The sequence below is a fragment of the Wasmannia auropunctata genome, unplaced genomic scaffold (genome assembly GCF_000956235.1).
Source record: "Wasmannia auropunctata unplaced genomic scaffold, wasmannia.A_1.0 LD336069.1, whole genome shotgun sequence".
In the NCBI taxonomy this organism is placed as follows: Eukaryota; Metazoa; Arthropoda; class Insecta; order Hymenoptera; family Formicidae; genus Wasmannia; species Wasmannia auropunctata.
In genome coordinates this window covers 1,534,183-1,550,233 of record NW_012026821.1, presented here as the reverse complement: position 1 = coordinate 1,550,233, position 16,051 = coordinate 1,534,183, and the positions used below count along the sequence as shown (strand labels likewise).

Genomic DNA, 16,051 nt, shown 5'->3' with positions numbered 1-16,051 from the left:
ATTAAAAAAACATTCATTTATATATTCAATCAAAACTTTGAGTTTTCACAAATATTTATTCATGAGTATTGTACGAATATTTATATTCAAACAAAATTTATAAAAATTGAAAGCAATCATTTATCCCTTAACGTGCGTAATCACAGCAAGCACTTTAATGATTCTAAGTCATTAGATAATATGTTATTAAGTCTTGTCTTTAAAACTTGTAATCTTTAATTGGAAAGAAAAACACAATTATGATAATGATTCTGCCTCGCATATATTATTTTTCTTATTCCTTTTTGAATGTGATTTTCTCGGACATAATGTTAACTGAAGAATAGAATATTACATGATTCTCTGACGGTTTTATTGTTTTTATAGATTTCTGTAAAATTCTGTTTATTCTATGCTTGCAAGTTGTGTGCAGATAGTACAGAGCAGAAATGAATACGAAATCGAAAATATTCATAAGCACATTCATAAATACATTCATTTAAATTAAATAAAAAGTATTTATTCGTCTTCCCGCGAATAAAGAAATTGTATTCATATTCATTATTCATTTATTCTAATATTGGTTATATTTATCAGACACACTAGAAATAATTTCATTAAATTAAGTAAATGAGCGAGAGAATGTGTTCTTCTCTGGGCCAGCTTCTCTACGCATGCCAAACAGAATATTATTGTTGATTCCAATTTGTAACTCGAATGCAATCCTATTAACAGTGCTATGACAACGAGCTCGGTCTGAAATTGCGGTCATACTAATGAGGGAGGCTTTCTTGCGAGTATACCTCGAATACGTTTGGTCGCGCGCAAGAATATAGAAGCGTGAGAGACAACAAGGTTCCTAAGAAAGTGGACCTTATAGTATCCAAGAGGACGCTTTCGTACATCCCGGCGCTTTATACGAAAACAAAGTTCCCCCGTGTGTCTTAGAGATCTTTTTGTGGCCGTCCGTTTTCTCTCCGTTGCCCTTGTGAATACGAAATTCCGGAAACGGCTGTGGAAATAAAAACCGCTGACGTTAACGATTAACGAGGACGTAAGTCGCGTTGATTCAAAGAGAGCGCCGGGGTCGCCGACGATTACGACGGCCAATTGCGCGTGTACGATAATTCGCTCGAATCGAAGGAGAGCCTTGCTCGTAACGAGCTTTAATCCTGCAGGTCGTACTAGTTAGCCGCTTGTTAAATCTCACTCAAAAATGTAGTTGGTAAATGCAAGTTCCGGCTGTTACCTATTGCTTTCACCAGTCATGTTAATTGCGTGGAAATAAACGTAGAGGTATTCGTAAAAGCATAGATTTGTAGTTGATCGTTTAATTTATCGCAAATTATGTTTTTCGATCATTTTTTTCTTTTGAGTATGTCTCGCTACTAATTGATTTTATATGAGCTAAGAGTTAAGACTTTATACGCAGACTTTTAATCAAAGATGCACTTTTAAAAACATGCCATCCAAGATTTGTTAAAAATAACAAAAGTACAACTTTTGTCTGAAATATTTTTATCTACCGATTTTCGTTTCGACATATTCCATTTTACTTTAGATGTCCCACCCAATGTTTAATTATTCCAGTGTTTAAGAATAAAATATTAGCATAATTGATATAATCGAAAAATTCGTAACGCACACGATAAGACATTCTAGAAGTTTTCTTACATAATTGTTTTATCAAATAATATTATTAAAATTTATGAATATCCACACTGCGAAATTATCCATTTTATCACAGTCTAGATTCGATGGAGCTTTTTAGTTGTACAAACACGCGTATAACGTAATCATAAGATGTAACTGCCGCTTTTTATTATTCATATCTCTCCGCGGTATTTTTCGTGCAGAAGTTTTAATTTGAAACACAAACAAACGCTCTAAGATCCCCCGTATTTTTCGCCTCTATTTATTAAAGCGGGGAGTGGAGAAGAAGCTCGTTGCTCCACTTTATTCATAAGACTCGTTATTATCTGACAGCTTGTTATGACGTTAATGCATGGGTTTAGTGTTTCCTCAAGAATTTATAGCGACCTTGGCGCAAAGAGGAGAACCTGGATCGTCATAAACGACATGAGAGGGGTTCAGCATAATGGCTTGACTCATCAATTGAGATCAATTATGGTCCTTGACCTGTAGAGCTTTATAACGTTTCATGACGTTTTTCTGTGAAATCTTGACGGACATCTCTCTGGAAATCAAAATAAACTTGTTTGTCTGAGACAATATAAGAAGCATTGTATTTCTAAAGAAGTATTTTTATCCAGAAATTAATTAAATATACAAATTCTTTGAACATATTATTGACGAAACGCATTTTTTATGGATGTTTGTATTAAAATGGATTTTGAAATTAATACTTTGCAGGGATTGGAAATAATTTATAACTTGTAATACCGTTACCGTTACAATTTTTTTTTATAACGGCGTTATTTTTTTGGCACTGTAACGTAGTTATATTTTTTCAGTAATAAATTATACAGTTACTTTTATCGTTATTTTTTTGCATTTTAAACCTACTTATGACAAAATTTTCGTATATTCAATCTTCAGCCTTTAATTAGTATTCATAATTTATTTTTGATTTTAAGACTGTTTTATATATAATGTCTTAAGATATTAATACGGCTCTGTGATATTGATTTATGACGTATTTTAAGAATACCATGAATTAATCAATATCATAAGTTAAATTGACAAGTAATTTAATAAAATATTTACGTTAATAAGCATCTTAAAATACTGTGAAAGATTTATTGTGAAAAATATCAGCCGGATTGCATTTCAAGATCGAAAATTTAATTGGCACGTGATTTGTAGAATTGAATACGTATACAAATTTACTTTAAAATATTAAGCACGAAGCTAGAAGCTCTAGCTCGTATCAAAAAGGCATTTCTTTTTCTAATTGTGTCATTGTTTACATGTCGGTTTATTGTTGTATTACTCTTATTAAGATTTAAACAAAAAATTGCAAGAGTAAATAATTATACCGATCTTGTTTCAGCATTAAAAAAATAACAGAAACAAATCGTTATTTTTTTAAGTAACAGTAACGGTAACGAGTTTTACTTTTAAAAAACAGTAACTAGTAACAGTAACTATGTTAGTATTTTTATTCGATAACGAGTAACACGATAACTAGTTACTTTTGAAAAATTTCCATTCCCTGATATTTTGTTAAGAGACATATCAGTACGTTATTTTTAAGTATCTTTTTAAGAAGTTTCTATAAATATATAATATGCACTTATATATTTATATTAATGATTTTAAATATCGCGATCCGCTTTATATACTTATTAATGATTTTAAATATATCGATCCGCTTTGCTGGAATTATCATTTCAAAATCGCTTCTTTCATAGGTTTATCGTTTAAAAAAAAACTATTTGATGGTGAAAAGTGGATCTTATCCTTTAAAAAGAAAAACATCAAATAATCGCAGGGGAAAAAAATGATCTAAACGCCCAAAGAGCAAACTTCGATAAGGTAAAACCTTCGCTCGTCACGAAAGAGAGAGCTTTCAGACTGGATGGAAGTGCGGTAGGTGTAAAAAAAGGTCGTTTCGCAAAGATCCTGGGGAAGAGATATCCATTACGACGCGTGATTTTCAACAACAGACAACGCCCGTGCTCTCAACACGGCGTTGCGGTCCCGCGTCCCGGAAATGTGTTCATTAGCATACTTCGATTAAACAATGTCCTTAGCAAGCGCGCTTTTCTCCCTCCTCCTCCTCCCGCTGCTCTCCCTCAGCACGGATGGGAAATAAGTGCAGAGGGAAAGCTGCGGAAATGGTCCGCGGCGATACCAACGGGCGTAGCGGAATTATTTATCTCGCGCTGGCCGCGCGCGGGCCCGTCCGGGACCTTGATAAATAGATCCTCGCGCGAACGTTGCAGCAGGTTCCCGCCAGTCCGGGACTCGAGAAAGGACCATTAGGTAGGGGATCCACCGTGGCGGCGGTGGCGGAAAAACGAGAACGAGAAAAAAAGAAGAGAAGACGAAGAAGAGGAAAAAAAATGAAAAGCAGATCGGTCGCGGCGTGCTGCGGGGGTAGTCGGCGGAATAAAACGGCGGCGGCCGTTTTATAGTCGCCGCTGGATACGCTTCCCCCGTACTTTTTCAACGGGAGCGCATCGCTATGGAAAATTGAAATAATTAATCGGGTCCCCGGCGCTTCTTTTTTTCTTTTCCTCTCTCTTTCTTTCTCGTCTTCTTCCTCTTTCTCTTCCGCTTCGCTTCGAGGATACGCGTCCTGCCGTTATCATCGCGAGCGCGGCCGCGGCTACGAAACGCATTAATCAACCCCGACCGAATATCCCTTCGGGGTTTTCTTCCGTTTCTTCTTTAAACATGCATAAAATACACGTGCACAACTTCTCCGCATTTTTAACCTGTTCACCGTGGAATCGAATGTCCCGCAGTCGACGCTTTAATAATTTGCCTCCTCTCCGCGAAGGGGAGATGCAAACGCAAAACGCAACAATACCCGATAATATCATATCAGATAATAACACTCCGATTGCCATTTCTCGTACGATAACACGGCGACAAGTTAATAATATCGTGTAACGTTACAACAATATTATATAACGATTAAATGTTCACGGCGGGCGCGGCGTTTTGCGCTTCGCATTTTCGAGGGAGCATCGCGAATTTGCGAAACGCGCGCGATCGAGTGTGGACGCGATAAAACGTTAACGACGAAACGTTTTGATATTAAGTATTAAAACGATTGGTGTGTGCAACAGTAAGGAGGCGTTATCGCGATTAATGAATCATTTCACTTTATGCGATCATTAAAATATTTCGCTTTATCGCGCGGCCGTTAAACGCATTTTGTATTATCGCGTACTATTCAAACGTTTTAATGGGCCGCGATACATGACGGTGGCCGATATACTTTCGCCGATATACGCGTTCGACGTATGCGCGATGACGTTACATAGAATTTTGTTAATTAAAACATGTTGATCCGACACTTTGAATGACGCGCGAAATGCATATTTTAATTATTTACGTTCCGGGATTTGTCCACCGGGATTTATTTACGGAATCTCGTAAAAGCCCGCACACTCGTAAGATGATCTACAATTCGTATCGGCAATCAGCTAGGATTCCGCGTTTAAAATTTTACAGCGCTTGCGCCGCCATTATACGGAAAAAAATATCTGAAGAAACAAAAATGTATATACGCGAATATGTATAGGCGCGTTTATATAAAATATGAAATGCGCACACGTAAAAGAATACACCGTGTATAAAAAGCGTCTGTGGACCGCGAAATCTGACGCGAGGCGAGGCTGTAGAGCGCCGAAGTAGCGAGCAATTATTTTACTTCCCGTGGCACAACAGCTATACTTCCCCGCGTATATGAAGCCCGTGTTCACCGCATTGCTCAGGTAATACATATGCGGTCGGACAATTGGTGTCTGCGATTAGAGTTCCGCCCTGCAATCTCGATCGCGCGGACGGAAGCCGAAATGAAAACGAAATGGCGAAGTAGTGCGCTTTAATTTTTTTAAATATAAAATACACTTTGACGGATAATGAAATACGCGCGCGTGCACGACTCGGCTCTCGTTGCCGCGAGTAATATAAATAAATGAATAAAATCCTCGCGTATAATCCGTATCAGATTGTATCGTAACAGGAGAGCGCATCCCGGCTTGAAATATTGATCTGGCCGAATTGCGGTGTTCTATCAAAATACATTAAAAGGACACAGCCGATTCCTCCCTCCCACCCTTTCTCTGTCGAGAGAGATATATTGGAAGTAATGTCACTGCGGCACACTTCCGGCCCGCCTCTCGCGCAGATTTCGAAATATCCAGTGACAAAAGTAAAATGATCCCATCCGAAAGAAGGACGGTGCGTTGCGTCAGCGTCAGGAAACTTTTCCGTGTGCACGCGGATACATATGTATGTATATGCCTCTCGTTAAAGCTGTAATGTCCCGCGGAAATGAAAAGCGTTGTTTTCAATACAAATTCAATTTTTATCCCCGGCCCTCCCTCACCCCTTCGCGGCGCCGCCGCGACACGTTTACGTTACGTTAAAAATGTACCGGCAAAAGAATTGCTTTATTGCGCGCAGCGTTTTAATTGCGCGCTGTTTCGTAGAACTTTCGTGTAAATTACGTGAATTCTTTTTTTTTTAACGTGCACACGATGATTAAACAAGTCCGAAATAATGCGGGGAACCGCTGATCGAATCGTGCATTATCGGCAGGAAAATTTCTCTCTCTCTCTCTTTCTACATACATTACAAATTAATTGAAATTTTCGTATATACCGTGATTTCCGTGGGATTGCCGATTTATGCGCGCTAATATATATGAATAATAATGCGACGTATTGTTTATCACACTCGATTATTTATTATATTTTAGCAATTTATTATTTTGTTATAATCCGATTATTTGTGCGAGATCCAACATTTATTAGAAGCGAAAAAATTTTTCTCTCTCTGGGATTAATTAATTTATTCGTGTTTGAGCGCGCGATATTTGATTTAAATTATTGAATGGCCGCAAATGGCGACAACAAAATTGAATACTATGAAATTCAATCCTATATGAAAATCGGAATCATTTGGCAATTCTGCGTTCGACATTAAACATAACAATTTATATCACGTCGCTGACGTGGCGCCGTTCCGACACTTTAATTAAAACAAACGCTTTGTAATTCTTTGAAGAATACGCATTTACACGCGTTCAAAAGATTCGAAGCATCCCTGTTAGAAAAAATGAAAAATTTTATTCTAACCAATCGCGCGTGCAATCCGCTAGCGGAGCCATTCCTTTGCACAAAAATGTTATTGGAAAGCTTTGCTCTCAGTGAAAGCTGCCAGCTTTGCAGTTGCATCTGGTTGAAATTGGTAGTCCTTTTTTTTTCGATTTTTGCGGAATTGTTTCAATTTTGTAAAAATCCTTTCCGCCCTTATATATAATCAAATCGAGCGGCGCGCTTCAAATCATGCGAATCTAATTTATCTTTTATAAGCATCGCCACCAGTCGATACTACTTTAATTTACCTTGTCACATACAGAACGCGGAGGTTACACGAAAGTTTAATCACTTCGTATAAATCGATAAGCGCCACAACAGATATAATTTCCCTCAAGCGCGTCCGTTGTGTCAAAGCTCTACCCCGGCGTCGTCTAATATAACATGGAAGACGTTCGGCGAAGCTTGTACGAGGAGAGATAGAACACGTTGGCCGTCTCGTGCGAGTGGCCTTGTATATTGGAGATGAAAAATTCATGGGGGGGCTCGATGCAACGTCCAATCTTAGGTATTTATTTCATGTAAGATACACGAGCCCCCGTATTTTCCTCTCCCGCGGAACACGATGTCGCATAATAACGGCGCTTAATTTTTCAGCATTTCTGGCGCAAGTAAGCGCGTGTAAGACAAATAAATTTCTCACGTACACAATTATTTTACATGTACGAGCTCTTTTAAATAGAGAAGCTTTTTTTATAAAAAATATTGTAATACAATTAGTTTACACTCAAGTTTACATCTGTTTGAAATTTATGAGACAAATAAATTTTTTTATAATTATTTTACATAATCCACTTTTTTAAATCTAATTTTTATTTAATCTACACGCAAGTTTATATTTGTTTGATTATTAATTAATTCAAACGTTTGTTTAATTTGCTTCTTACCCTCGGTATCAAACTTTCTCAAAGTTTAATATCGAGAATACGGTGCTGAATTTTCCTGAAGGTATATAAATTTTTTTGCACATTTTTCTACTTCTACGATATAAAATCAAAGTTCACAGAAGTTAAAGGCAGTAAAAGATTTAATATACAACCAGCTATTAATTAAAAAAAAAAAGAATTTGGTAAATAAGGCCATTAGTATTATGAGATCCCATTTTTAGCTAGCTGTGCCGCAGTAACTCGATGAGGTGTCTGTGTAAAATTAATGGCATACGGTACATACAGATTGGAGGCGATATCTGGAGGAGTATCGATTATCACAACGGCACAAATTGGGAGATAATTGGCTGTGTCAGCTTGCGCGCACCGGTCTGGTTTCCCGACTGGACAATATCGCGGCAACGGGAATTTAATAAAGCTCCGACTTGGACACTGCGTAGGACGTGGCTGAAAGAAATGGACGTGGAGCGTGTCTAGCATGCACAGGACCCTCTTTCCTTCGTTTTCGTCGTATCACCCAGCCCGCATTTCCCAGCTCTTCTTTCTACCGCGACTCTCTTTCTCGCTCCTTCGGTTCTCTTTATATTTTTCCGTGAATGAAGTCTATTTTCAAATTTTATTTTCGAACCATGAAAGCCATCGAACGGCACTCTATGATGGGTCCTTTTCTTATTTTATTTGTAAATTATATTTAAGAGGGAGGCAGAGAACGTTTTTTCTTCTATTTTTTTCGTTATATTCGATAGGAAATAAAATCATATAGAATCTTCTCGTAAATGTTATAACTAATCTCGGATAAAAAGACTCCTAAAATTTATGTAAAATTTTGTTTATCTAATTTATATTCTTATTTATATATGTTATTAAGTTTTGCATTTAATTTTATTTGATTTTCTTAACTATATTTTCTTGAAAAATATTTCGAATATATAGAAAAAAATCAAGTAGATTTTGCATAGCAAATTATCTCTTCATTTGTGCCAGTATAATAATATCGATACTTCTGCATGTTTTTATGGTAAAAATGACATTGTTATTTATTTTGAAAAAATATATGAAAATATATTGTAAAACACCAGGAGACACCACAACGATGAAAAAAAATCACACAATTATTTTAATGTATGAATAATTATTATTTCATGAATATTAAAAATTTCTTTTAATAGTCTCATCTGTTAAATTTGTGGTCAATTGATTAATTGGAAAAAATCGTATCTTTACAGGAAATTAAGGAAAAAATTATGATGGTAAAGAGAAGCGAAATAAAAATCTTATCGCATTTTTATTTATTTTTTATCGTAACAAGACGAGACTAGAATATCTTGAAATTTGCATGTAAAATTATTCACGAAAATATTAGATGCAACGCGAAATTTCGCAGGCATGAATCTTCTTACAGCGTCAAATATGTTAAAAGAAAGAATATATTTCATGTAATAATGGATACTCATTATATAACGTCATACAGATTTTGAATTTTACTCGAGTTACAAAGCACACAAAAAGAAATCAGATGTCGCACTGTGTGTACATCATATATCTACACTGCGTATTACAATCTTTACTGTTTTAATATATACATTTTATTACATATGTACATAGAGAGATGATTAGAATTATGTTTGTCGCATTAAAATATTGCTTTTACGGGATACCGTTTCAGGATAGGTTTCAGCTTATTGAACTCACTTTACGCCATCCATCTCTCTTAATCATTTTAGTATTGATCCCAATTTGACAAATCAATATTGGAATTAACAAATTAATTCAGATTTAATTTCAAATTTCAAATATTAATCTGATTAAATTTGATTAAAAATATTTCCCACAAATGTTTATACATTTTTTATTTTAGTTTTTCCATTTTTTATTTTATTATATTCCTGTATTTAGCTAAATATGTAATCATAAAACAATACTTTCATTTTTAAGTTCTCTATGAAAACAAATTTAGAAGGCAAATTTTTGTATTATCAAATGGATAATTAAATATTAAATATATTAAAATATTTGATAAATATATAATAATCAAATATATTAAAATATATGGGATTATTATAATTATAGCATTAGAAAAAAGTCTTGTAGTTTGTTACGTGCCATAATATTATATTTCCTTTGGATATCATAATATCACAGAAAATGTACTATGCAGTATTTTAATATATGTATACTGCATAGATTTCTCCAAAAATAAACGTAATTTTTCTAATGATTATGATAACTGCAAATTATACATAAAAACGGTTTTATTGTCTTTAACCAATTATTTGAATATAACGATTTTAATCATTTACATAAAGGTCAAACATGCATGTTTATATACATTGATAGTCCTAGCATTTCTGTAAAAAAATGAATAACTAATTTTTTAATGTTAACTGTAACTATGTGGACAAGATTGATAAAGCGTATTGCGGTTAATTATTAATTCATAAGTGAGACAAATTGTTAAAATATCTTGTCAAATCTTATTTACCCGATACAAATAAAACGTTTCGCGAATTACGTTTCACGAATATTTTTTTTCTTTTCGAGATGTTTTACTTAACATGCAGATATCTTAACGGTAAAAGGAAGTTGTTTTTGATCATAGTTATAGAATAAGAGTTATGAAATTTCATTTGGATCTTGCGCAGCTTAGACTATAAAAATATTTTAGAGATTAAGAAATCTAGAATTTGGAAGGCAGACGATAAAGCTAACACTAATTACTTGAGAACGATGTGTGAGAAGACCAACAGTATACTAGTAATACAATAAATTAAAACTAAGGCAAACATATTATATAATAATCGTTACGATAAAAAAAAATGAAGAAGATAAATTTTATTGATAGATTACTAATAAAATAATTTTATTGATTATCAATAAAATTATTTCAATAATCTCTTGTATCACGATTATCTGACAAATCACATGATATTTCATCTGTATGTTTGTTTCCTAACATCAGTGCAGACTCGATCACATTTCTAGAATTTAAGCGTATTTGCGCGTAGCTCTGTCTTTTTAAGTTTTTCTCTTTTTCGGAAGGCAATGTGTTGTAATATTTAATTATTGGTAATTATCTAGAGTCTGGATATAATCGTTATATTGCTTCTTTTTTTACACCGGTACTTTACTTGTACTTCTATCGCTAGAATTGTCGCACTTGCAAAGTTCCGTTGCCTTTCCTGTACATTTCGACGGGCAACACTCTTTTATCGCCTCCGATTTTATCTCGACATCGTAAATGTTGGTCTTCGGCGGCGGTTACTCGTATTTGCATATCACAGCATACATATCGCCGCCTAAACGAAGCGCCAGCCATCGATTCTTCACGACCGCCAATTTCAGACACTCGCACTTCATTTTAGCATGGAAATTCGTGTGTAAAGTTCTACCCATTCCCTCGATGACTATAAGGTCTACGTTGTGCTCGACCATTGCGAGACATAGATCCAAATTCAGACGACTGTGAAATAATGAAATAATATTGGTTAATTAACATTAATGGATATATATTAAATTAATGAAACTTGAAATAAAATAATAGCACTATGAAATATTCTATACATGAAAACGAATTACCTGAGATCCAGACAAGGACCTGCTTGCGCGGTTTCCATAGCAATAAGAGTATTGTCTTCTAGCGCTTGTTTGAGAACATTACAAATTTTGGCAGCGTCTCGTAACATGACGACCAATTCAGGATACGTTACATCATTCAAGGCTGGCATAGAATTAGCGCACAATATTACCTGAACGCATAAAAGACAATTTTAATGCGATCAAATAAATTTGATCAATTATTTAATATACTCGTTTTTTTTTAACCAATTTAAAAAGCTCGATTCAAGTATGCATAACAGTGAAACTAACTTTAGTTCCCCGTTGCAACAAATCTCGTGCAAATGGCAGGATTCCAAGAACTATGTCTACGCCGCTATTATCGACAAAGATGGCTGCACATTTGTGAGATGGTCCATTCTGTAATCTGTGTATCCAATCATCTAAATTATCCTGTAGCCATGGTCTACCTATGTTTTCGTGATAGAATATTATTTTAAGAAATTCTTTCAAAATGTATCAAGAGAATAGAAAAGAATTTATTGAAAGATAAATCTCGCAATATTAATTTCTTTATTTAATGACATTGATTTACCTGGAATTTTCGCTTGAGCTTCTTCAAAGCCAAAATCATCGGTTTCCAATAACTTTGCAACATCTTTTGCACCCCAATCGAATATATTACCACTGAGAACGCCGAGAATCAAAGCTTTTATCTTTTCCGCACCTTCTAATTTGTCAAGAGTAGTTACGCGATCGTGTAGATGCCCCAATGCTTCTTCGTTCTCCTTTCTTTTTTGCTGCAAACGAAGCATTACGATGTGACACATAAATTTTGTTTCGATGCGTTCATTTTAAAAACAGACTAGAAATACCTACATGTAAATACGGATCTGGAAAATCAAATTCTTTCATGCAATGCTCGATGGTATCCAATAATATTCTGACCGTAAGTGCTCCATAAGCACTGCAAGTTTGCATTACATAAATTAATAATTTGATAAATAAATAAATTAGCTTTTTTTTTACCGCATGCGGTTAATTTTAGTATTTCAGGGGCGACGAAAAACTTACAACGGTTGCGCGTGAAGGTAGTGTAGTCTGTTTATGTATTTCTCCTTTAATTTCAACCCTCTGTCCTCTGCTGTCGGACTGTGCGGCTGACTGCGAATAGCTCTCGATACAAATTTATCCACAGATTCTTCAAAACATTGCAGCCAATAATCTCTATAAACATTTTAATTCTCTATGTTTACATAATCACTGTCTTTGAAATTAAAAGAAAAAAAAAGGTCTCACCTTGCTTCCTTGTCCTGAGCGAGATCTGTAGTGTCCGGATTGTAAGATGCGGGGTCTTTTAGTAGGGGGCAGAACGTAACTGCATATTCCGCCTGATCGATTTCCAATTGATCGATCTTAATTCCGAGATCGGTTGACACGGAATCTTTAAAACTCGATGACCCGGCATAATTTTCCAACCAGCTGTATTTGTCTGTCTGTTCGGTGCCGTACAAATATGCCCCAATTGCGCCAAGGTAACCTTCATGGCGAAGAAAGAGAGGCGTTACCTTATCCTAGATAATGGATATATGTGACAATAAATGTAAATTTTTATACCTAGAAATGCACAAATTACGCAAAGACTTGCACTTTTAACGCTTAGCCAATTATACGAAATTATTTGATTGAAGAATATTGTTGGATTTGTAAGAAAAAAAAATTGTAAGAGTAAATTGAAAGTAAATGTAAATGACTATCATATAAAATGACTAACATGAGACCAATAATTGATAGAGTATGAGATGGTGTGCATTGATAGTGGATGGTTACGAAGGAAATAACCACCAAAGTAAACCTTGTCCATGTTGTAAACGGTTGCATACAAACTAGCTATGTGTCCAATATCATTGCTGATGGTGAACAGTAAACTCCTTGCGAGGTCGGCTTCAGAAAATGTTGGCTGTCCTAAAACGTTATTAATATAATTAATACCTAAAATCGCTACTGTGCCGATTTCATAGACGCATGAATTGGATCGATTGGTAAAATCATAATAATTTCTATTAAAACTTCAATGATTTTATAAAATAATTAAAAAATTATGAATAATTGAATGTTTTTAATTTGGCCCAAAAATTTTGATCTCAAAAAGAATGCACCAGAAATGTGTGAGTAATTTTTTAAAAATTATTTTAATCGGACTCTTGTAAGTTTTGATGTGAACTTTTTATGGTTTATACGTAGCCGTGCTTACCGCAAGCTACCGCCTTGCCAAAAGATGATGCAATAAGCTCTCCAGATAAACCTTGGGAGGAATAATCGCCCCCATAAATATCTTTCACTAACATATCTACATTACGGTGATCTCCTTGTTCTGCAAGTTGCAGCAATTCATCAAAGTCCTAGTAGGGTGTTTTTAAAGTCATTGTTTTAATACATATCTATATATACAATTCACATGACTCAATGGTACTATGATGGAGCAGAATCTTCTCATATAATAAATTATTTCATTATTTCATTTCTAGATATTTGTAAAGATTACATAACAATCCATCCAAATAAAGTTTCAATTAACGTGCAACGTCATGTTGTTGTAACAGTAATCAAAAGAAATTATGGTGTCAGAAAATTATGCATAAATTCCATACCTTTCTTTTCGTAAGTAACGATCCCAATCCCCAAAATGTTCCTCCCCCTGTGGCTGTACCTCCGACTCTTTCAAATACTTCATCTGATTCCACCTATAAAAATAAAAAAAATTTTAAATAAGTAAATTTGAAATAAATTTACTTATTGAAATTTATTGCTAAGTACTAATTTTACTAAATATGTACTACTTACTTTAAGAATACTGACGCCACTGCCGACATTAACTAGCAAATATGGAAATATGTTGGGTCCAGCTTTTTGAAACTTATACTCTGGATTCGCATGGCGGTGATACTCAAACGCCTCACATGGTATATTTTTAAGCAAGAAATTACAACCCTTTATCAGACAGTATATCTCGTCTTCCTTGTCAACTCTGCAATTTTATCTTATCAATAAGTAAACACAATCTCTCAAGAGTTACGTGTATCGAAAATTAAACAAAAAAGTTGAATATTTCATGTTATAATATATATTTGACAATGAAATTTCAATTGGATCGCAAACAGAGTCTGAAGTACAAAGGTATACTTACAATAATCCTAATTTTTCTTGTAGCAATGGGGTATATTTGAATGCTCCGCCTCCAGTAACTTTAATACTTTTCCCGTGAAATCGTTTAACATCCACTAAATTCTCTTTAACAAAGTCTAAGCAATTCTCGATATATCTTGTCTCAAACTTAACAAAATGCAGTCTATTACCCTCGAATACTTTATATGCTCGTTCGCCACTGTTCCCTAAACCCTCCGCATCCTCGTAAAGAGCTTTGCGGTAATTTACGGTTGAGTAATAGGCGATTTTGGTTAATGACAATCCTGAAATAATACACAATATAAATTATATAGCACGCAAAACATAAGAACATGAAAATGATGATTATAACTTTAGAATATATTTAATAATAAAATTTATTACGCAATATTATGTAATTAAGAAACACTATTCTAAATGCATTTTTCATAAATTTATTACATCTTTTATAACTGTAGGCTGTATCCTGTTACAAATCCTGTACAAATATTTTTCTCCAATTCAATTCTAGCTAATCATGACAATCAAATTGAGATTAAAACTATTTCAACAGAATAGAATCAAGATAGTGTAAACTATATGCAAAATAATTTTTTTATAGGCACAAGATGTAAAATATAAGTTGGGAGATGTGATATAAAATCTAATGCAAATTCTATTCCATTACTTCTTCCAGTGTTAACATTCTGATAAAAAAAAAAATAAAAATAAAACTTGACAGAATAATTAAACAAAATTCTCGTTAAAAGGACAGTTCTATGAGACATTTATTAACTCGTGCTTTCTTTTCTCTCGGGCAGTCAAGTGACAGTTAATTGTTATGTACATACAAGTTGGAGCACAGATACATAATTTAGCACGCAATAACGTGCCACTTCACGTGAACAGGTATCACGTTACACCGTGTTGTGATCACGCTCGACCCGATAGTCAACTCAATGTAGACGTTAGATTTACTACACTGCAGAATATCCTATACATCTCCCATAACGGTCGGAGCGGTTAACCTCTCAGGGCGGGATCAGGGAACCGCGAAGGGACCGGCCCCGACGACGACGTACCGATGTCTATGGCGAAGGTCTGCGCGTTTTTCAAATTGGCGAACACCTCGACGGCGGGTGGCAATTTGATGCAACGTGGATGCGACCGTTCGTCGCCGTCGACCTCCGCTGCCATCCCCACGTCCATGATACGACGATCCGCGCTCCTCGGTTTCTCCCGCGACTGTGTGTATGACTGACCGCGACACCGCGTGCACCTCTACGGGCATTTAAAACGCGACTGGCAGGTGGCGAATGCGACTACATTACGGGCGATCCCGGGGATGCGAGATAAGTCGTCTCCGATCCCATCGCCAATCGAAACGAATCGCGAGCGGGAAGGATCCTCGTGAACTGTCCCGAAGGAACCTTCCTTGTTTTCCCTCCCTTTTTCCTCTCTCTTTCACAGCTGTGGCGCAACGAGATCCTATTTATTCGCGTTTACTCCGGTTTACTCGGACGGCACGGGATGCCGATTTAAAAATCGGGTATCGCGACGAACATTTGTGTATACAATATACATACAGATGTATGTACGTGTGCACTTGGTACACCAGGCAAAACGGAGGGATAGACAGGGACTGGAAGACAGAGAAACAGCCGA

General features: G+C 35.4%; 1 protein-coding gene across 1 annotated transcript; it reads right to left on the bottom strand.

The window, feature by feature from the left end:
- Positions 1–9,900: 9,900 nt before the first annotated feature.
- Positions 9,901–15,968, bottom strand: LOC105450077 (pantothenate kinase 4). Its single transcript, XM_011689720.1, is given in 13 exon segments — positions 9,901–11,126; positions 11,243–11,412; positions 11,534–11,691; positions 11,817–12,021; positions 12,101–12,188; positions 12,296–12,448; positions 12,521–12,795; positions 12,996–13,186; positions 13,476–13,623; positions 13,873–13,965; positions 14,066–14,249; positions 14,409–14,691; positions 15,469–15,968. Coding segments are annotated over 13 exon segments (2,424 nt in total). The 5' UTR covers positions 15,596–15,968; the 3' UTR covers positions 9,901–10,777.
- Between the last annotated feature and the right edge of the window lie 83 nt (positions 15,969–16,051).